The 21,671-nt window shown below is 42.3% G+C and overlaps 1 protein-coding gene across 7 annotated transcripts in view; it reads right to left on the bottom strand.

Annotated features, from left to right (window-relative positions):
* Positions 1-21,671, bottom strand: part of ANKRD6 (ankyrin repeat domain 6) — a 185,360-nt gene that overhangs the window by 37,690 nt on the left and 125,999 nt on the right. For all 7 annotated transcript variants that reach the window (XM_064597869.1, XM_064597871.1, XM_064597873.1 and 4 more), the window contains exon 3: positions 936-1,034. In XM_064597869.1, coding sequence (XP_064453939.1) covers positions 936-1,034 — 99 coding nt within the window. The remainder of the gene's footprint in view (positions 1-935; positions 1,035-21,671) is intronic.

Raw genomic sequence — 21,671 nt, 5'->3', positions numbered from 1 at the left:
TAACACTCTGTAACCACAGTTGTTAAAGGTGAGTCAGGAAGAGATTATGGTAAGTGCAAATTCTGTAAGATTTTGTGTTCCTCACAAAATTTCTTATTTCTTAGAGTCCTACCGCACAAATTAGAGTTGAAATTAGAAACAGTTTCTGAAATTAGCTTCCAATCACATTATCATAGGACTTTTTCCTAATAACTAATCGGAGGACAATTTACATAATCTTATCTATATCCTCTTAGAGAATTTACTTCCCCAAAGACCCAAGGCAACCCTGTGCGCTACGTGACATCACCCCAGCCACTGCTGATTGTCTCAGAAATGGATACTTGACTCCAAAGGAGCCAATCAGAGTCTTTCTCTAGATAATCTGAATGAAGAGACTCAGAGACTGAGTCTTAATAAAGGCACAGCACCAGAGGGAACTCTTTCAAGACTTCCTTTTTATTGGATTCTATGATATCAGTTGTTTTTTCTTTTGGACAGGTCCTCTTTAACTAAATGTACACTAAGAGAAATCAAGGTGAGAAGAGGAAAAAATTAAGTTTTTAAGCCCTACTTTTTTTCTAATGGTCAATGACACATTTCCAACAGGCCTTGCCCACACTCGGGTGTATGTGTATGTGGTGTGCTCCCTCACACTGAGACAGGACATAGGCAAAATACCCTTTGAGGCTCTACACTTGGATGATACTAGATAGGACATGAACCATGATGGGAAAACCACCCCACCCTTGCAAACTCTAGCTTGGTACCTAGAATGGATCCCAGGTCTTCAAGAGGAAGTTCTTCCCACCATGGGGACCAAGATGAAGCTAAAAAGTGCTAGGAGTGCATCTTTTACCCTCCCACATTATAGCAGGCTATACACTGTACTCTGGATTTCTAGGCAGACAAGCTCCCCTAACAACCCATCCCAATAGAATGTGGCTTCTACTCACATCATCCTGGACATCAAGGTCACAGCCAGCCTTCAGCAAGATCTGGACCACAGAAAGATGACCCTTATTGGCAGCAAGATGAAGGGGGGTCCGGCCATGCTGTTAATGCAAAGCAAACACTTATTTCAGAATAGGACATCAAAACCACTGCTCTGGGGGTGCCTGGGTGGCTGTCGGTTGAGCTCCTGACTCTTGGTGTCGGCTCAGATCATGATCTCAGGGTCGTGGGATTGGGCCCCGCGTCAGGCTCTGGGCTCAGCATCAAGTCTGTTTGAGATTCTCTCCCTTTCCCTCTGCCCCTCCCCTGCTCATGCACACACACACACTCTCTCTAAACAAATAAATAAATCTTTAAAAAAAAATAACCACTGCTCTGGAGGGAGTGGGGGCCTAGAGCAAGGTTTACATAGTGGAAGCCCCCTTCCCCTTCAGTTTGGCAGGAGATTCTTATATATTTACTCAGAATTCAAGTTTGTCTCAGCTAACCTTTGTTATTGGCATTGTGATAAATGAATAAAATATGCTAAAAATGTGAAGATTTCCATCAGTGCATAATTTCTACTCCCCACTCAACAAACAAGTAGGAATATGAGGGGTTTCATGTTTTCTCTTATTTTCCCCCTGGTGCTAATACTCAAGCATGATGGAGTGGTCACAGTGAATTGGGATAGGGCAAAAGATAGGAGAACAGTAAGAAGTCAAGCTAATCAGCCCAGAAAAATCTGGTTAGTAATTATTAAAAATTGAAACTACTGGCCAAACAGTTTTGAATAGGTTCTCCCTTTTTTATTTACTTATTTTTTATTTATTTATTTTGGCTCTCCCTTTTTTAAAACAAATTTTAAAATTACAACATACTTTAGCCATTCAAAAATATGAATAATATTTTAAATGTACATACCCACCAATCACTTTAAAACACCATAGATGTTCCTTGTGAACCCCTCCCAGATTTCATTTCCCTCCAGCTCCAGAGATAACCATTCTTAAATTTGGTATTCTTCATTCTTTTGCCATTTATTATATTTTACTACGCATTTATTGCTATAAATAATAACTAAACATTGTTTTGCTTACTTTAGAGCCTTACATAAATAGTATTAAACTTTTTATCACTTGGCAATTTTTTTGTCCAATGTTATAATTTTTAGATTTTTTTTTTCATATTGTCACATGTAGTTTCGGTTCACGTATTCATTATTCACACATTCTCTACTGATGGGCATCCAGGTTATTTTCGGTGGTTTGCAGAACACATTTGTGTGCACATCTCCCTGTGCATCTGAGGGGGCTTCGTAGCCCTATCGTTGGATCACAGAGATGACCATCCTTCAACAGCCCTATCTAATACACAGTCTCCTTGAGGTTATGACACGGGAGTAACATCCAGAATTACTCTCTTCGGTATAAATCAACTATCCGGAGAACTGACCTTGCCAAACTCCAAATTCCTCAAATTCTAAAGGAGACATTATGTTCCCTTTGCTTTCTCACTCAAGTTCACTGTGAAGAAATGTTCTCCCTCCTGCTTCAAAAATCATTTAGCCATGGCTCCCACCATGTTGAAACACACCCTCCGCATCTCATATGGGTCTCTTATTAAGGGAATAATAGTCTCTTAGGTCCTTCTAGCGCCTCAATAAGACTTTCCAAAGAGCTTTATTGATATTCTAGCAGGATACCCCCATTTATGATCTCCATAAAGTGTCAGTTTGCCATGGGTACCTAGCCGTGGAGGAAAACAGAGATAGCAGACAATAAAGGATCTTAATTTCTACCCATGAAATGCAATCAAAGCATTAGACTGATTCTGTAAAGAGGTCAGAGCTCACTTTAAAATTAGAATTCTTAATTAAGAAAAAGGTTACTCCCAAGAAGGTGGGCTATAAAAAGTCTTCCTAAAAAGGTAATGTCTAAGAGAAGATGGAGTGACCTTCCTTGGCTAGCACTTGTCTCAGGGCACATTGCTTAACCTTCATTCTTTCAGTGAAAGGTCCACAGCCGATCAGATGGAGCCAACTAAGCGGGTTCCGCTCCCTGGACCTGGTCCCAGGCTCCGTCTGTCATCACGTGTCCTTGTTGAGGACATCAGATAATGACCTTCACCAAGGTTCTAAGGCATTATGAAACACAGGGAAGTTTGTCATGTTTGTGAGGAGACAGATGAGTGTGCTGTTAGGAAGGCTGACAGGATGGTGGGACCCAAGTGCTTCTGAGCAACTGGAAAATATAAACCCTGATGGGGAGAAGTCACTGGAGAGAGCCTGGAAAGAGGACAAAGGACAAGGAGTCTCTGGGTGTCAGGTCAGGGGAGCCCGAGGAACATCCTCCTCAGCAACCAGATATGGCTGGTTGGACGTGGACACCCAAAGGAGGTAAAACGGTTTGCCCAAATGAACACAAATAATCAGAAGGCGGAAGGAAATGCTGCTGTGGTTTAAACCAGGTCACACCCGGGAGGGCGCTTTAAAAACTATAAATTACTGACAAGATGGGCCTGGACTAGAGGCACCTTCCCAATCCAAAGTCAGCAGAAAATCCCCTCTGTGGCGAAAGGGCAGGCTGGAGGCACTGGCGCCTGATAAGCCCAGTTCAAATCCCGGCTCTGACTAATAACACCGGTGTGACTTTGTGCACGACACTCTCCTAAGCCCATTTTCTCACCTATAAAAGAGGAATAGCCGCCACTATCCACCCCATAAAAGCTTGAAATAGGATAAATGAGGTAATATCCACCATCTAAGATGGGTTTTCCTTCCCTCCAGCTGTCCTAACCCCTCACCCCTGAAGATACCCCAACTGTTCCCTCTCTTCTTTGACACCCCTGCTCCTTTGCCTTAGCAAAGACCAGTGGGGTATTTTTAATGGCAAACAGACCTGGGTGAAGGGTTGGAAATCAGATCACTTGGATAGCCAGATGGGCTCCAGCTGAAGGGTCAAGGTTCCTACTGGCCAGTCCTTTTTTTTTTTAAGGGGGAGGGGCAGAGGGAGAAAGAGAATCTTAAGCACGCTCCACACTCAGCACGGAGCCTGACATAGGGCTCGATCTCATGACCCTGAGATCATGACCTGAGCTGAAATCAAGAGTTGGACATATAACTGACTGAGTCACCCAGGCGCCCCTCCTACCAGCCAGTTTTGATCCACTTGTCCACTTCCATTTGAAATATAGCCCATGGTTTCCAGTTTCTGCATCTCTGCTGGATGGGCATTCTTCCAGGGAATGCCCTTCTCCAAACTATGCCTTCTCTGATTCCCCAAGAAGCATTCCCTGGCTTATCTTCTCCGTTCCCACAGCACCTGAGCTTCCTCTTAGGAAACCACCACATTCTGTTTTGAGTGTCACCCTGGGCCCTGGCTTTTCCTTCCAACTGGGCCATGATCTGCCTGAGGGCAGGATTGTGCCTTCCATGAATGATGAAGCAAGGTGACTCTGGGGTGGAATGGGGCCATGTCAAAGAGGTGCCAGTGTTCCTCAACCACAGGCGGACTGAGGCTACCAGGGACACAGGGGCAAATTCCCAATTCCAGGCTTGACTTCAGAGAAACGGAGAGTCTAGGGGTCGCTGCAGACTCCAGGTTTTGGGATGCCCCAGCCCCTCAGAGGAAGTGTATACCTCTAGGGGCCGCATAAGTACTGCAGCAGGTGCAACAGTGACATGGGAAGGCTGCAATTCCTAAGTGTGAGGGCGCAAATAATAACTGACCCTAAGAGGGGCCTTTGAATGACTTAAGACTCCAGGATGCAACTGCTCTCATCTTCCTGCCCGTAGGACTGGCCAATGAAAGAAATGGGAAAAGGAGAAAAGACTGTCAACTATGAATGATAACAGGAAGAAATTTTTGAAGCATCCATTTGTCCTGGGACCTCCCCCAATTCAATGACTAGTTCAAGTTAACTCAGCCTGGGCCCTGGAGGGCTCAGGGAGACCACTAATAATAAGGACAAGAGGAAGAAACAGCCGCAGCTAACATTTATGGGATGCTTACTATGTGGTATCTTAAGGATTTTACATGTATTAGCTCATTCAATCCTCCCCACAACCCTATGAGGTAGGCACTATTTTTAAGATGAGGAATTTCCATTTTACAGATGACAAAACTGAGGCATGGAGGGACCCTGTCACTTTTTCTATGTCATAAAGCAAGTAATTTGAGCCTGGATTCACCCCGAAGCCATCTGATTCTGGCCCCCACGTTCTGACCCACAATTCTACCTGCTGCCCCCTTTCTGGCGGTGGTGGGGAGCTCTCTCCTGGCAGAGGGGTTTCATCTCTTACTGTTAGGAAGCTCCCAAGACTCCCAGATGATGACCTATGGAAATAACCTGGTTTCCTTAGAATCTCAAGGACAAGGATAGAGGTTTTCTATTCTCACCATACATTGAATCACTTGGGCAGGTTGGTCTGTTTGTCCATCCACCTATATTGACACTTGAGCCCCTCCACCAGAGTTTCTGACTCCACTCTCTGTTGTGGGGCCCAGGCATCTGTGGTTATACACCCTCCCTGAGTGATTCTAATGAGTGACCCAGGCTGAGAACCATAGGACAAGATGAAGAGGGGCCAGGATAATCCTCTCCAGGGAAGCTATAGGCCCTCAGGTGAAACCTGCCATGTCGGGCCTGTCCAAGCAAGAGTCATTCCTCTAGCTACATTCTTTATGATGCTCTCAACCCCACCTGTCAGTACAAAACACTAAAATACTGCACCACCACAGCCCAGAGTTTCTGCTTCTTAAAAGAGTATGTGAGCAATATAATGACATTTCTAAAAATCTGGAAAATAAAAAATCTGTAACTCTACCACCCAATACAACTATTATCATTTATTTTATTTATGAGAGAGAGAGAGCTCTCAAGCACAGAGGGGAGGGGGAGGGGAGGGGAGGAAGAGAGGGGTGGGGCAGCGGGACACAGAGGAAGAGGGAAAGAATCCCAAGCATGCTCCACATTGAGCAGGGAGCCCAATGAAGGGTGCAGTCTCATGAGCCTGAGATCATGACCTGAGCCAAAACCAAGAGTTGGATGCTTAAATGACTGAGCCACCCAGGTGCCCCACAACTATTATCATTTTAATCCAGTCTTTTTCAGTGCATCTTTTCTACTGATGCTTTTGCATAGTTATATCAATAGGTCACATATAACTATCTTGCTTTTTATATATTATACCTTAAACCAGGGGTTCTCAAACTTTATTAGGCAGCAGAATCTCTTGGATGGCTTGTTAAAAGACAAATAACTGGGCCCCTCTTCCAGAGTTTCTGGTTCAGTAGGTCTGAGGTGGAGACTAAGAATTTATATTTCTAACAAGTTCCCAGGAGGGGCAGATGCTGCTAGTAGGGGATGACATTTTGAGAGCCACTGATGTAAACCACTGGTTTTCAAGCTGTTTGCACATTAGAATCACTTGAAATCTTAAAATAAAAACAAACCTAAAATTTACCCCCAAAGGACTGAGTGTGTTGTTTTTAAGTTCTAGGTGATTCTAATGTGTAGCCAGAGGTTATAAACCCCTGCCTTGGACCCTTTAAATGTGTCAGTTGCTCCAATCTGCCTTGGTATCAGAAGAGGCCAGCTGAGACCAGTAGGAGTGAGAGGACACAGGACCCTGCAGGAAACGCACATTTTCCTTGATCTACCCAGGGTGAGACAGAGACTCAGCACCCGTCCACTTCTGGGGAATAGCAAAGGGCCTTGAGATGTTGCCAGGCAATAACCACAAAAAAGGGCCCCAGTGTCAATGACTCTGGGGCTCTGGTCTAGGGTGCTCCTTTGTTCTGGCAGGTCAGCCCCATGAGTCCCAACTTCCAGCAGAACTGCTGCATGGGGACAGCGGAGAGAGTCCTGTTTCAGCAGGCGACCTGTAAATTACATTCACAGGTGACCATAAAGGGTTGGCAGAATGAAGTGCTCGTTCTGAAGAGGCCAACTCCCAGCTGGAGGGGCTGGGCTCTGTCAGGGAGCATTCCAGGAGGATTCCTGTTCAGATAAAGATCTCCTACCAATGGGGATGACTCGGAGACCAGCCAAAGGTAATGAGCTTAAAATACACCTTGAAAGGAAGTGGAGGTGTTTTGTTCCCAGCCTGTGTTCAGATATGGTGCTTAACCCTTCTCCCAGGCAGACAATCCCAGGCAGAGGGGAGCGTTTATTGGACAGTCCTCCTAAGGAAGGGCTGAGCCCCAGGGAGGGGAACCAGGGACCATTTGAGAACCACAAGGGACAGAAGCCTGGAAAGACTCCTTTTCTACAGACTCCATGGGGCCATGACTCTGGTCACTCATTACTCTAGTCAGGATCCAGACGTTGGGTCCTGGCTCTTTTCTCGTGCTTAGGTATCCTGGATCTTCCACAGTAAAGAGCAGGCTTTTCAGACTGACAATACGTGCCCCATGAATGATGAGCCCTGACCCTCTGGCAATTGCTCGGTCTAACAGAGCAGTCCTGAAAAGTGAGAAGGCAATATATACAAATATCGAATCATTACATTGTTTACCTGTAACTAATAAAATGTTAAATGTCAATTATATCTCAATAAAAAAAGTGAGAAGAAAGGGTGCTGTGCTTACCCATTCTATGACCAAAGTCACACAGAGACCTGGGGCAGAACCCAAAGTAATAAAAAGGCTAGAAACTCTGAAGAGAGGAGAGGCAAGGTTGAAGGAACTAGGACTCAGTAGCTCAAAGAAATAAAACAATTAAACTGTCTTAACTGGAGGTTGTTACAAGGTGGGCAGTTGCACAGATGTTACCCACGTGAAGGGAAACAGTTTACGGGGAAAAATTTTAGGTTAGATTAATGTAGTAACTTCAAAATGGCAATGCTTCCTTTCTTCCCGAGATCATGAAATAGATCAGGGTCATGCAATCTTTACTGAGGCAAGAAAACGGCTGTCTATGTTATCTGTGGCATTAAAGAAAGAAGCAAGGAAAGAGAGAGGTAGGAGGCAAGAAAGATGCAATGCTGGGAAAATAAGAGTGACATATTTTAGGAACAACAGAATGTTCAGATTGATAAGGGTCTTTGAGAGTTTAATTTGGATGAGTATAGTAAGGCTAACAGAGGTTCTATGACTTTGCAAGATGACAAATCTAATTTCTGGCAGAACTACATAGAGTAGAATTCTGGCCACTTGGACCCTCATTTAGATATTAAATTGTAGAAAACCCCCACCAGGGGCGACTGGATGGCTCAGTCAGTTAAGCGTCTGCCTTCAGCTCAGGTCATGATCTTGTGGCCCTGGGATCGAGTCCTGGGTCAGGCTCCCTCATCACCTGGGAGCCTGCTTCTGCCTCTGCCTCTTGCTCGTGCTCTCTCATTGGCTCTTTCTCAAAGAAATAAATAGAATCTTAAAAACAAGAAAACACCCACCATCTTTCTTAGATGCCCCCAGAATCCTCTTCTCAGACACTGTATTCCCCAAATGTCAGCTGGATGGAATGGTATAGATTTGGGTTGAAAAATTCAGTCCTTCTTATGATTCAATGAAAACAAAGTTAGGAAGGCATTCAGAAGAAAATGGGCAAAGAAAAAGTGCCATGGATCAAAGGAGACTGAGACAATAAAACAGCCAATTAAAAGGTGTTAGTTTAAAAAGCCTTCAGAGGGGTGCCTGGGTGACTTAGTCGCTTAACTGTCCGACTCTTGATTTTGGCTCAGGTTATGATCTCAGGGTAGTGAGACTGAGCCCCATACCCAGCGTGAAGCCTGCTAAAGATTCTCTCTCTCCCTCTGCCCTTCCACCCACTCTAAAATAAGTAAGTAAGTAAGTAAGTAAATAAATAAATAAATAAATAAATAACTTTCAGAGCTTTCTTTCCTTTTTGGAAAAGTATTTTGTCTACCTATCTACTTGGATGAGTAACATCACATCCTAATGAGACTGCAGGTGACAAAAAGCAGTGAGAATAAATTCATTGGATGACAAAAATCAGGATCCAAGAAAATCTCAGATTGGAAGAACAGGCTGATTTTCACAAGACAAAATGTAATGGGGGCAGATGTAAAATTCCTGTGCTGAGGATCAACAGTCCAATCACACAAGGGCAGAGGTACAGGGATTATCCTGTAAAATAATCCTCCCTTTTCAAATGATCCATTTCCTATGCCAAAAAGCTTCATAATCCTTCTCTAAGTCATACTTTGGGGATGGCCTGATAATCATAAATAATTTGGCGAGATGATTTGAAATGTATATTGTTAGGAATCAAGTATTCAAATATAATGACTTAATAAGACAGTTCCTTTAAAGGTGATCCAATAACTGCCAGGTTTGGGCTTGCTTCTAGAAAAGTCCACCAGCAAGAAGAACCAAAATATTTCAAGCAATTTAATTGGCTGTTAAGAATTCCATTAGTTCCTATAGTATATCTGTCCCTAAGTGATAAAGCCTCACTTAAGGGCACCCATATTCCTCCACAGGTAGCTGCTTAGACAACATTTTCAATCAGTTGATGCATTGACAAAGCAAAACATGGTGGTTCAATGCATGATGAGCTATGGTCAAGAGATAAGAACTGTCCTCTCATATTTTCTGTTTTTTACTAAAAATCACTGCCTTTTCAGCAACTAGTAATATAATCATTTGGTTTTCTCCTTTAATTGTTGGTATATCGAATTATGGAATCATCCATGCATTCCTGGATCAAATTCCATGTGATCACACAGTATTATTCTTTTGATCAATGCTATATCCTTCTAAGAAATGTTATTAAGAATTTTTATATCTATATTCGTAAGTGAGTGTGATCTATACTTCTTGTACTATATCTTTCTCTCTCTTTCATTCATATTTACCTGGTTTTTGTATTCAGGTTGTGCTGGTTTCATAAACTAAATCTAGCTTTCCATTTTGTTCTATGCTTTACAATAGTTTAAATAACAATGGAACTAATTTTTTATTATTGTTAAAATATGGAACAGGGCTAACCATTTGGCCTGAGTACTTTTTTAAAGTTACATCTTTAATCATGTTTCTAATCGTTTCTATGGTAATTAGATATTTAAGTTTTCTGCTTCTTCTTGGGTCAATTTGTTGCTGATTTTTCCCCCCAATATTGATGTACTTTTTATTAAACATCTAATATATAATAATATACTATTATATTCAAACTCCTTCCCGCTTATAACCTGCTTTATCCCGTTGGGTTCCTTTGCTCTCTAGACTAGAGCAGTAGTCTCAAACTTTTGCAGGCATCAGAATCATTACAGGGGGCCCACCCCCAGTTTCTGACTCTGTAGGTCTGGGGGGGCCTGAGAATTTGCATTTCTAACTAGTTCCTGGTAATGCTGATGCTGCTGGTCAGGGCACTACATTTTGAGAACCACTATTCTAGAGCAGTGTTTTTGCTTTTTTTTTTTTTTAAATTATGTTATGTTAGTCACCATACATCACATCATTAGTTTTTGATGTAGTGCTCCATGATTCCCTTGTTGCTGATTTTTTTTATTGTGGTAAACTATACATAGCATAAAATTTACCATTTTAACCATTTTTAGGTGTACAATTCAGCGGCATTACATATAGTCACAATGTTGTAAAACCATCACCACTATCAAATTCCAAGTTTTGGGGCACCTGGGTGGCTCAGTCGGTTAAGCATCTGGCTCTTGATCTCAGCTCAGGTCTTGATCTCAGGGTCACAAGTTCAAGCTCTGCGTTGGGCTCCACACTGGGCATGGAGCTTACTTAAAAATTTTTTTACAAATTAACAAATTAAAATAAATACATAAATTCCAAATGTTTTCATTATTCCAACAAACTGTATCCATTAAACAATAATTCTCCATCCCCTGCTAACCTCTATTCTATTTTCTGTCTCTATGAATTTATCTATTCTAAGTATTTCATACAGGTGGAATCATACAAAATGTGTCCTTTTGTATCTGGCTTATTTCACTTAGCATGTCTTCAAGGTTCATCCATGTTGTAGCATGTATCAGAATTTCATTCTTTTTTAAGGCTGAATAATATTCCATTTCATGAATACACGTTTTGTTTATCCTTTAATCTTGCTGATGGACATATGGGTTGTTTCCACTTTTGCTATTGTGAATAATGCTATATGAACATGGGTGTACAAACAACTCTTCAAGGCCCTGCTTTCACTTCTTTTGGGTGTATATCTAGAAGTGGAATTGCCAAATTATATGCTAATCCCGTGTTTAACTTTTTGAGGAACCACCATACCATTTTCCAGAGTAGCTGCACCATTTTACATTCCCACCAGCAATGCGTTAAGTGTTCTAATTTCTCCATGTTCTTAAAACACTTATTTTCTCTTTGCTTTGTTTGATAATAGCAATTCTGAGTGTGAAGCATCACAATATGATTTTGATGGACATTTCCCTATTAAACATCTTATCAAGTGCTTATTGACCATTTATACATCTTCTTTGGAGAAACATCTATTCAAGTGCTTTGCTTATTTTAAAAATCGAGCTATATTCACAAATCAATCAACGAGATACATGATATCAATAAGAGAAAGAATAAAAACTATATGATCATTTAATAGATGCAGAAAAAGCATCTGACAAAGTACAACATCCATTCATGATAAAAAACCCTCAACAAAGTTGGCTTAGAGAGAACAAACCATAACATAATAAAGGCCATACATGACAAACTCACACCTAACATCATACTCAATGGTGAAAAACTGAGAGCTTCTCCCCTAAGATCAGGAACAACACAAGGATGTCCACTCTCACAACTTTTATTCAGCATAATACTGAAACTCCTAGCCACAGCAATCACACAAGAAAATATTTAACATCTTTTCATTTGCTTATTTGCCAGCTGTATATTCTCTTCGGAAATGTCTCTTCATGTCTTTTGCCCATTTTCTAATAGGATTGTTCATTATTTTACTGTTGAATTTTAAGTTTTTTATACATTCTAAATACGAGTCCTTTGTCAAATATGTGGTTTGCAAATATTCTCTCCCAGACTGTTGGTTGCCTTTTCATCTTTTTTTTTTTTTCTAAAGATTTTATTTATTTATTTGACAGAGAGAGAGAGACAGCGAAGAGGGAACACAAGCAGGGGGAGTGGGAGAGGGAGAAGCAGGCTTCCCGCGGAGCAGGGAGCCCGGGGCTCAATCCCAGGACCTGGAATCATGACCTGAGGGGAAGGCAGACGCTTAACGACTGAGCCACCCAGGCGCCCCGCCTTTTCATCTTCTTAACAGAGCTGTTCACACAGTAGAAGTTTTTTTTTGTTTATTTTTTAAAGATTTTATTTATTTATTTGACAGAGAAAGACACAACGAGAGAGGGAACACAAATGGGGAGTGGGAGAGGGAGAAGCAGACTCCCCGCCGAGCAGGGAGCCCGATGCGGGACTCGATCCCGGGACTCCAGGATCATGACTTGAGCCGAAGGCAGTCGCTTAACCAACTGAGCCACCCAGGCGCCCCACACAGTAAAAGTTTTTAAATTTAATGATTTATCAAGTTTTATCAAGCTTTCCTTTCATGTATCATGTTTTAGGTGTGAAACCTAAGAACTCTTTGCCTGGCCCTAGATCCTGAAAATTTTCTCTTCTGATTTTTTTCTGAAAGTTTTAATATTTTACACTTAAGGTTAATTTCTGCATATGGTATTCTAAAACTATGGACGTCCAGTTGCTCCAATATCATTTGTGGAGCATTCCTCTACTGAATTGCTTTTGTGCCTTTGTTAAAAATCAGTTGAACATATTTGTGTGCGTCTATTTCTGGGTTCTTAATTGTGTTCTATTGATCTCTGTGTCTATCCTTCCACCAGTAACACATTCCTCAATTATCATAGCTACATTTTGAGCCTTAATATCAAGTAGAGTAATTCCTCCCAATATACTTTTTTTTAGGTATTCCAGAGTCTATGCCTCTCCATATACATTTTAGAATCTGCCTGTCTACATGTGCAAAAAAAAAACTTTGCTGGACTTTTTTTTAAAGATTTTATTTATTTACTTGACAGAGAGACAGCAAGAGAGGGAACACAAGCAGGGGGAGTGGGAGAGGGAGAAGCAGGCTTCCCACCGAGCAGGGAGCCCAATGCCCAGGACCCTGGGATCATGACCTGAGCCAAAGGCAGATGTTAATGACTGAGGCACCCAGGCACCCTTGGAATTTTAGTAGAAACTACATTCAACCTATAGATAAATTTGGAGAGAATTGTTATCTTTACTATGTTGAGTCTTCTAACTGTGAATCTGGTATGCAACCTCTAATTAGGTCTCCTTTGATTCCTTTCACCAGCCTTTTACAACTTTTCAGATCCTGTACTCATTTTGTTAAAAATATACTTAAGTATTTAATTCCCTTTAAAGTGACTATAAAGGGCATTGTGTTTTTAATTTCCATTTCCACATGTTCACAGTTAGTATATAGCAATGCAATTGATTTTTGTGTGTTGATCTTCTATCCTGCAAGTTTGTTAAACTCTCTTACTAGTTTTAGTTTTTTGTTGATTCCTTAGTATTTTCCATGTAGACAATCATGTCATCTGCATACAAAGACAGTGTTATTTCTTCATTTCTAATCTGTATGTCTTTTTTTCTTCTTGCATTATTGCAGTGGCTGGAATTTACACACTATATTGAATATGAGTGGTAAGAGCAGACATCCTTGCCTTGTTCCTTATCTTAGAGGGGAGTTCAGTGCTCCACTATTAAGTATGATGTCAGCTGTAGGTTTTATATCGATGCTCTTTATCATGTTGAGAAAGTTCTCCTCAATTCCTATTTTGCTGAGTGTTTTGTTTTATTTTGTTTTTACAAAATATGGGTGTTGGATTTTGTCAAAAGCCTTTTCTGCATCTGTTGATATGATTACATAATTTTTCTTGTTTAGCTTATTGTTATGGACTAAATGTTTGTGTCCCGCAAAATTTATATGTTGAAGTTCTAACTCCCAATGTGATAGTATCTGGAGACATGGCCTCTGGGAAGCAAATAGGCTAAGATGAGATGGTGAGTATGGGGACCTTAAGATAGGAATTGTCTTTTTTTTTTTTTTTTTTTTTTTTTTAGGAATTGTCTTTATAAGAAGAGGAAGAGAGAGGCACCTGGGTGGCTCAGTCAGTTCAGTGTCCAACTCTGATTTCAGCTCAGGTCATGATCTCAGTGTTGTGAGATCGAGCCCCACATTAGGGACCACTCTGGGTGTGGAGACTATTTAAGATTCTCTCTCTCCCTCTCCCTCTGCCCCACCCCCTGACCCCCCCAACCCTGCTTGTGTGCACTCTCTCTCTTAAAACAAAACAAAACAACGAAGAGGATGAGAGACCAGAGCTTTCTCTGTGTGTCATGTGGGAACACAGTGAGAAGGTGACAGTCCACAAGCCAGGAAGAGGATTCTGACCAGGAACTGAATCTGCCCATACTTTGACCTTGGACTTGCCAGCTTCCAGAATTGCGAGAAATAAGGAGCTGCCCAGTTTATACTATTACAGTAGAGCGGCCTGAGCAGACTAAGACATCTGTTGATAGGAGGATTATATTGAACCAGCTTTGCATACTTGGAATAAATTTCATCAGCTCATGGCATATAATTCTTTATACATTGCTTGAATCGATGGAAACATGGGCTAAAAGAAGACCAGGCACAGTTGCCACCCACTCACCCATTACCCTAGATCCTGGTTTACAACAACCTAAACCTACAACAGCCAATTCTCACGAAAAACACACTGCGAGGACTGATAAGAAAAAATGCCAGTTTCTGAACAAGTTTCTAGACTAATTTATTTTCTGAAATCTAAGTCATTATAGCTTAAGAGAAAGAAGAAAACTGATAAGAGGGACTCATGGAGTTTATCAGTAGACCACCTGCACTGCATGTAAGCAGCTTCTAAAGCTCCTTCCCCCTGTGGTTTCTTCATGATAGTCCTCAACACAGATTAGGTGGTGACACCTCGGAAGCCTTGCAACAGGCCGATTACTGGCCTGGAAACCACTAATCCTCCAATGCATTTCATTCAGAAAAGATACAGACATTTAGGGAGGATTTTAAAATACTGACAACCAGGTATGCCAGGACATTTACAATGTCTCCTCTAGAGTGGTTAGGAACTATTAAATATATGACTTCAGGGTTTGTTTGGTTGGTTTTTTTAACTAAAAGGGGTCTTACGGCACATTAATCTGGGTTATAAAATAGCTGTCTAGTTAGGGGCCTCAATTTTAAGTGCAGACTGCTGCAAACCACACGGGCAGACTGTGGGCACGAGGAACGGCAGATGGCTTGCTGCCTGACTGCCCAGTGCAGGGGGCAGGGGGCGGGGGCCTCTGGGGCTATGCACTGGCCAGGCCTGCCTCCACCCCCACTGAGCACCACTGTAAACATGGGCATGAAGGAAAGAGAAGAAGCCCTGAAGAGCAAGGTGCCATTCCAGAGACTTCCCCGGAGGCAGCGGAGGGGGAGAAGAGCAGCTAAGAGACTCAGGGTGCTCCTGCTCCACTGGCAGCCTCCAACAGTCCCTCCTCAGATACTTGAGTCAGGTTGGAGTGTCCATCTATAATATTCTAAGGCTTGCTCTCCTCAATTGCAGCCTGTCTCCCCACAGATTCCTGCTGGGACTCCTGTCTGACCTGCTACATCAGTTCTCACATTGTCCACCTTTCTTTCCTCCAAGAGCATCTCCAGACGGTGCCTCCCTACCTTTGCTAGAACTGCCTGCCTAATTAACCCCCTCATCATAAGTTAACACTGAGACTTCCCTAGTATTGACCCAACACATTTCCATGTATTGTCTCATAGGCAAGCCACATAATTCACTTCCCACGTCTCAGACATTTATTTCCTGCTCATTAAACATGTTTCTAGTTTGAATTATGGTGTTTAGATGATCAGTATTTCGTAGTGTTCTGCAAAGAGCATCAGGACTTACAGGTGTCTAACCACTGCCTTGGCCCAGTGCCCAACACAGTGTTGTTCTACCCCACATGCAAGGCTCTGGAACCTCAGGAGACACCTGGAGCAGTGAGTGGTTCTCCATCTGGCTGCTCATTAGAGCTCTGAAAACCCACCAAGCCCAACCTGCACCCAGACCAGTTAAATCAGAACCTCTGAGCATGGGACCTGAGCATCAGTATTTTCAAAGGCTCTCCACATGTGTGGCCCATCAATAGGGGATAAAGTTATTATTTCAGAAAATAATAATTTCCAGGCCAGTAATCGGCCTGTTGCAAGGCTTCCGAGGTGTCACCACCTAATCCGTGTTGAGGACTATCATGAAGAAACCACAGGGGAAGGAGCTTTAGAAGCTGCTTACATGCAGTGCAGGTGATCTACTGATAAACTCCATGAGTCCCTCTTATCAGTTTTCTTCTTTCTCTTAAGCTATAATGACTTAGATTTCAGAAAATAAATTAGTCAGAACCACTGACCCAAAGGAACTTCTGTGCCTCTGAGGACCAAGGGCTCAAGTGAGAAAACAGTAACTATGAGAAAACAGGAACAATGAACTACCATTCATTGATCTTTGTATACCCTTCTTACACCAAGCACTCTGCAAGGACTACCTCATTTAATCCTCACAGCAAATCCCTGAGGGAGGTGTTGTCATGCTGATGTTACAGAAAGGAAACCAAGGCTCAAGGTAGCTAATAACTTGGCCAAGGTCACAGAGATGGCAAATGTGATTCACTGCCTCCACTCCTGGTAAGGAAAACTTGGGAAAGATTTTAAAATGGGTGACAAATTTATAGAGACAGAAAGTGGAACGGTGGTTGCTAGGGACCAGGGGCAGGGGGAATGGGGTGATACTGTTTAATGGGCACAGAGGTTCAGTTTGGGACAATGAAAGAGGTTTTGGAGATGGATGGTGCTGATGGTTGCACAAAACTGTGAATGTACTTAATGCCATGGAATTGTACACTCAAATATGGTTCGGATGGTAAATGTCAGGTTATGCATCTTTTGTCATAATTTCAAAAAATAAAAACAAGATAAATTTTAAAATAAAATAAAAATGGGTGAGAGAGTGGGGTGAGGGTCCTCAAGGCCCTGTCTCATGCACAGCACAATTCCAGGTTATCTCCCGGTTATCTTCATGGTCTTTTAGCTATTTTACAGCTCTCAGGTATAGGATGGGGAGTGTGATGCCAATAAATTGTGTTTAGCAGAGATCCAGTAGATATTGGCCAGTTTTACATCTAATAAGCAAATTTATTTCCACTTTCCTGATGGCCTACACAATTGTAGTTCTTTGAATTCTCCTTTGAACCAGTTGCAACATCGCACTGGTTCCCTCATGACTTGATTAAATAAAATCTTAACATATGTTTGTTTTATAACTGTTGCTCAGAATTACCACCATACGTCAAGTTTCCCTGATGATTTCTGACGATAAACCACAAAGGCCTAAGTTCTCCCGGTTGAGGTTTGCTCCGCACGAGGCGACTCTTCTAGCTACTGCAGAACAAAAAGCAGACTTTCTGTCTGACCTGACATGTACTTGTACACCCTTGTTGCCCCCCATGGAGTGTGTAGATCTAAGAGCCCAGAGCAGGACCAGGAGCTACCTCAGCCCTGCGCAGGCTCCAGCCCTCATTCAGGAGGTAAGAACACACTGGGCCACTGGGTGTAAGGTGAAAAGCCCCAGGCAGCCTTGGGAGGGACCGCTGTTTTCCAGCTGAGGAGATGGTGAGGAAGGGGAGGGGTGTGGAGACACCCCCCCTTGCTCCCCTCCCATCAGCCACTCCCACGCTTTTCTCCCTGACTCCCAGTAGTGGGCCCTAGACACAACCCAGAGCAGGTGAAAAAGAAAATTCTATGAAACCCATGCTGAAGCAGAGAGGAACAATGGCCAAAAGAGAGGCCAAATTAGCCACAGCAGAGAGCTCCTTGAGAGAATGCTAGAAAGGCAGGATAAATTCAGAAGACGAAGGGCCAGGAAAAGAGGGAGGACGGAGCTGTCAAGAAGGAAGAGGTCAGTGAGTCACTGGTCACAGTGCACATAAAGGTCAGACCTCCAGGCCTCTCTGTGCTGGTGGAATGTCCACTGGTACAACCTCAATGCAGAGCAATTCCACGGGCACACATGCCCCTGACCCAGCAGTGCCAATTAGAGTAATCTGTTCCACAGATATAACCACACTGCATAATAAGACCTTAGGACAAGGTTAGTCACTGCAGCATAATTTATAAGAGAAGATTAACATAATCTAAATGCCCATCAATAGGGGATAAAGTTAAGCCAATTATGGTTCATGGAATAAAGCATAGTGAAGAAGGCTATGTATGGTTTCCTATGATTTGTATAAAAGGAGGGAAACACACAGAGATACATCTATTTGCACATATATGCATGAAATGTATCAGGAAAAAACCACCAGAAACAGATAACACAGGCTGTTTACCAGGAGGGAAACACGGAGTGGTTGGGAGGCATCATGGGAGAAAGACTAGTCAACTTCTGTATCTTCGGTATTAGAACCACATGAATGGATCACTTATTCAAAAACTGAACAATTTTATATCTTTTTAAAAAATTATTTATTTATTTATTTGAGAGAGAGTGAGAGAGCACAAGCAGAGGGAAAGGGAGAAGCAGACTCCCTGCTGAGCAGGGAGCCCAATGCGGGGCTCGATCCCAGGACCCGGAGATCATGACCTGAGCCGAAGGCAGACTCTAAACCGAATGATCCACCCAGGTGCCCCCAAATTTTTTTACCTTTTTAAGCAAGTTTATGGAGTCTTCTGGAAGAAGCATGCTACGCACAACACATTCTCTCTCAAATGAACCTTTTCACCTGAGCAAAAACCTTGTAAGCATGTATTTCTCCCACCACCCACCTACTGAGTACTGACAGCTACAAACCTACAGGCTGGCAAACACAAGTTCAGACCCACATCATTCCAGTAAGTCCAGATATTAAACACACACCCAGAAAAACCATAAGAGACTCTTAACTCTAGGAAACAAACTGAGGGTTGCTGGAGGGGAGAGGCGGTGGGGGGATGTGGTAACTGGGTGACAGGCATTAAGGAGGACATGTGATGTAATGAGCACTGGGTGTTATATATAAACTGATGAATCACTGAACTCTACCTCTGAAACTAATAATATACTATATGTTAATTAATTGAATTTAAATAAAATAAAATTAAAAATAAAGTAAAATAAAGCATCCACACTTAAACAACAACACAACAAAACAACAACAAAAAAACATACCCACAGAATAAAAAACAAAGCAAATGAACAATAACAAAACAGATCCTTGGTTTCCACTGCTTTGCCCTGCCCAGGAAAGCCGGCCTCACAGACCCCTCCTGGGGATCTTGCCCAATGGGAAACAGGTTCAAGAGCAAGAAGTCCAGGCAGTAAGAGCAGGAGGGATGATGCATGCAAAGCCTACTCTTGCTCTATTTCCTAGGCCGTGAATGTACATCATTTACCTCTTTGGAATGAATGCCAGAAAATATGTACCAGCCCCACATGCTCTTCCTTTCTACAAAAACTATCAAGAGTCATGCCTGGGAAAGTTACTTTACTACAATCAAACCCTTTGCATTTCTCTTTTACAAGTTTAGAGTTTATATTAATTGGAGCATAGTCATTGACTAGTATGGGGAGACAAGATATGAAAGCCCCCAAGAGTCACACCTATAAATGATGAGAACAAAGTTATTGAACCTCCTTAAGTTTGTTTCCTTATCTGTAACAATGATTATATTTAGAGCAGCTATTTTAAAAAATCAAATTTCTGGGGACTTGCTTGTTGTTCTGCCATAGTTTGCATGTCCTGAATTGTAATTCTCTGCTATTCCTGAACAAATGTATTTTTGCTGGTAAAAAAAACAAAAACAAAAAAACAAGTTTCTGGAGGCATAATTTACATTCAGTAGAATTCACCTTTTCAAAGTATTCAGTTTGATGTATTTAGATAAATGTACACAATCATAGGACCACCACCACATGCAAGATGTAGAAAACTTCCATTGCACCCTCCCCCTAACTCCTTCCAACTTCTTTTCAGTCAATCCCTTTCCACCATCCTAGACCTCTGTTTTCCATTCTAATTGTTTTGACTGTCCTAGAATGTCACACAAATGGAATCATACAGTGCGTGGCCTTTTTTTTTTTTATTTTTTTTTATTTTTTTTTAAAGATTATTTATTTGAGAGAGAGAATGAGAGAGAGCACATGAGAGGGGGGAGGGTCAGAGGGAGAAGCAGACTCCCCGCTGAGCAGGGAGCCCGATGCGGGACTCGATCCCGGGACTCCAGGATCATGACCTGAGCCGAAGGCAGTCGCTTAACCGACAGCCACCCAGGCGCCCAGTGCGTGGCCTTTTGTGGCTTCAAATGCATAATGCTTTTGACATTTGCTTATGTAGTTTCCTCTATCAGTAGCTCATGCCTTTTTATTGCTCAATAGCATTTCCCAATGTATTCATCAGTTCAGTGGTAGTGGTGAGGTTTACTTTAAGGAATTAACTCCTGCCAATCCCGGAGGCTTGGCAAGTCCAGACTCCGCAGGGTAAGCTAGCAGGCTGCAGACCTCAGCAAGAGCTGTTGCTTCACCTCAAGCCCAAATGTAATCTGGAGGCAAAACTCTCTTCCTCACAGGAATCTTTTTCTCTTAAGGCCTTCAACTGATTGGATAAGGCCCACCCACATTATGGAGGATAATCTGCCTAACTCAAAGTCTACTGATTTAAGTGTTAATCTCGTCTAAAAAATATTTTTACAGAAACATCTACAATACTGTTTGGCCAAATATCTGGGCATCATGGTTTAGCCAGATTGAAACATAAAATTAACCATCACACAAGATCACAAAGATTTTATCCTGTTTATAGTTTTTATAGTTTGTAGTTCCTGCAGTTAAGCCTATGATCCATTTTAAGTTAATATTTCCACATGCTACAATACATTCCCCCCCCTTTTTTTTTTGCATACAGATGTCCAATTGTTCCAGCACCATTTGTCAAAAAGACTGCTCTTTCCCTGCTGAATTGCCTTGGCATGTTTGTCAAAAATCAATTGACCACATGTGTGTAGATTTATTTGTGGACTCCCTATTCCGTTCTCTTCATCTTGTCTGTCTTGGATTATTGTAGTTGTATAGCAAACCTAGAAATCGAGTAGTAAAAGCCCTCCAACTTTGTTCGTCAAGATTGCTTGGGCTAGGGCGCCTGGGTGGCTCAGCTGGTTAAGCGACTGCCTTGGGCTCAGGTCATGATCCTGGAGTCCCGGGATCGAGTCCCGCATCGGGCTCCCTGCTCAGCAGGGGGTCTGCTTCTCCCTCTGACCCTCCCCACTCTCGTGCTCTCTCTATCTCATTCTCTCTCTCAAATAAATAAATAAAATCTTTTAAAAAAAAAAGATTGCTTGGGCTAGTCTAGGGCCTTTGCATTTTCATATAAATTTTAGACTCAGCCTCTCAACTTCTACCAAGAAAGCCTGAACAGTCATTTATTTAATGCCAGAAATTGTGCTCAACAGTTGCCATCTTACTCGATCTTCACAGCAACCCCACGAGGTTGGGATTATCCTCATTTTTCAGAGGAGGACACTGAATGGCCTTGTGTGCTCTGCTCAGGACTCGCTGCCTGCTACTCAGACCACGACCTTCAGAGCAGGAGGTGGCCACTGTGGCATCAGCAGGGTCTCCTGATGGCTACCACATCTGATACCAAGCATGGTTCTAAGTACTTTGCATATATTGATTTAGTTGCTTAAACAACCTAATGAGGTAGCTACTATTACTTATTACTCATTTCAGAGTCAACAAT

This window comes from Mirounga angustirostris, unplaced genomic scaffold, assembly GCF_029215605.1.
Source record: "Mirounga angustirostris isolate CCGP_5_RB_7025 unplaced genomic scaffold, mMirAng1.0.hap1 SCAF_8, whole genome shotgun sequence".
Classification (NCBI taxonomy): Eukaryota; Metazoa; Chordata; class Mammalia; order Carnivora; family Phocidae; genus Mirounga; species Mirounga angustirostris.
Note: the sequence above shows the minus strand (reverse complement) of the source record. Positions and strands in the feature narration are given on the sequence as shown.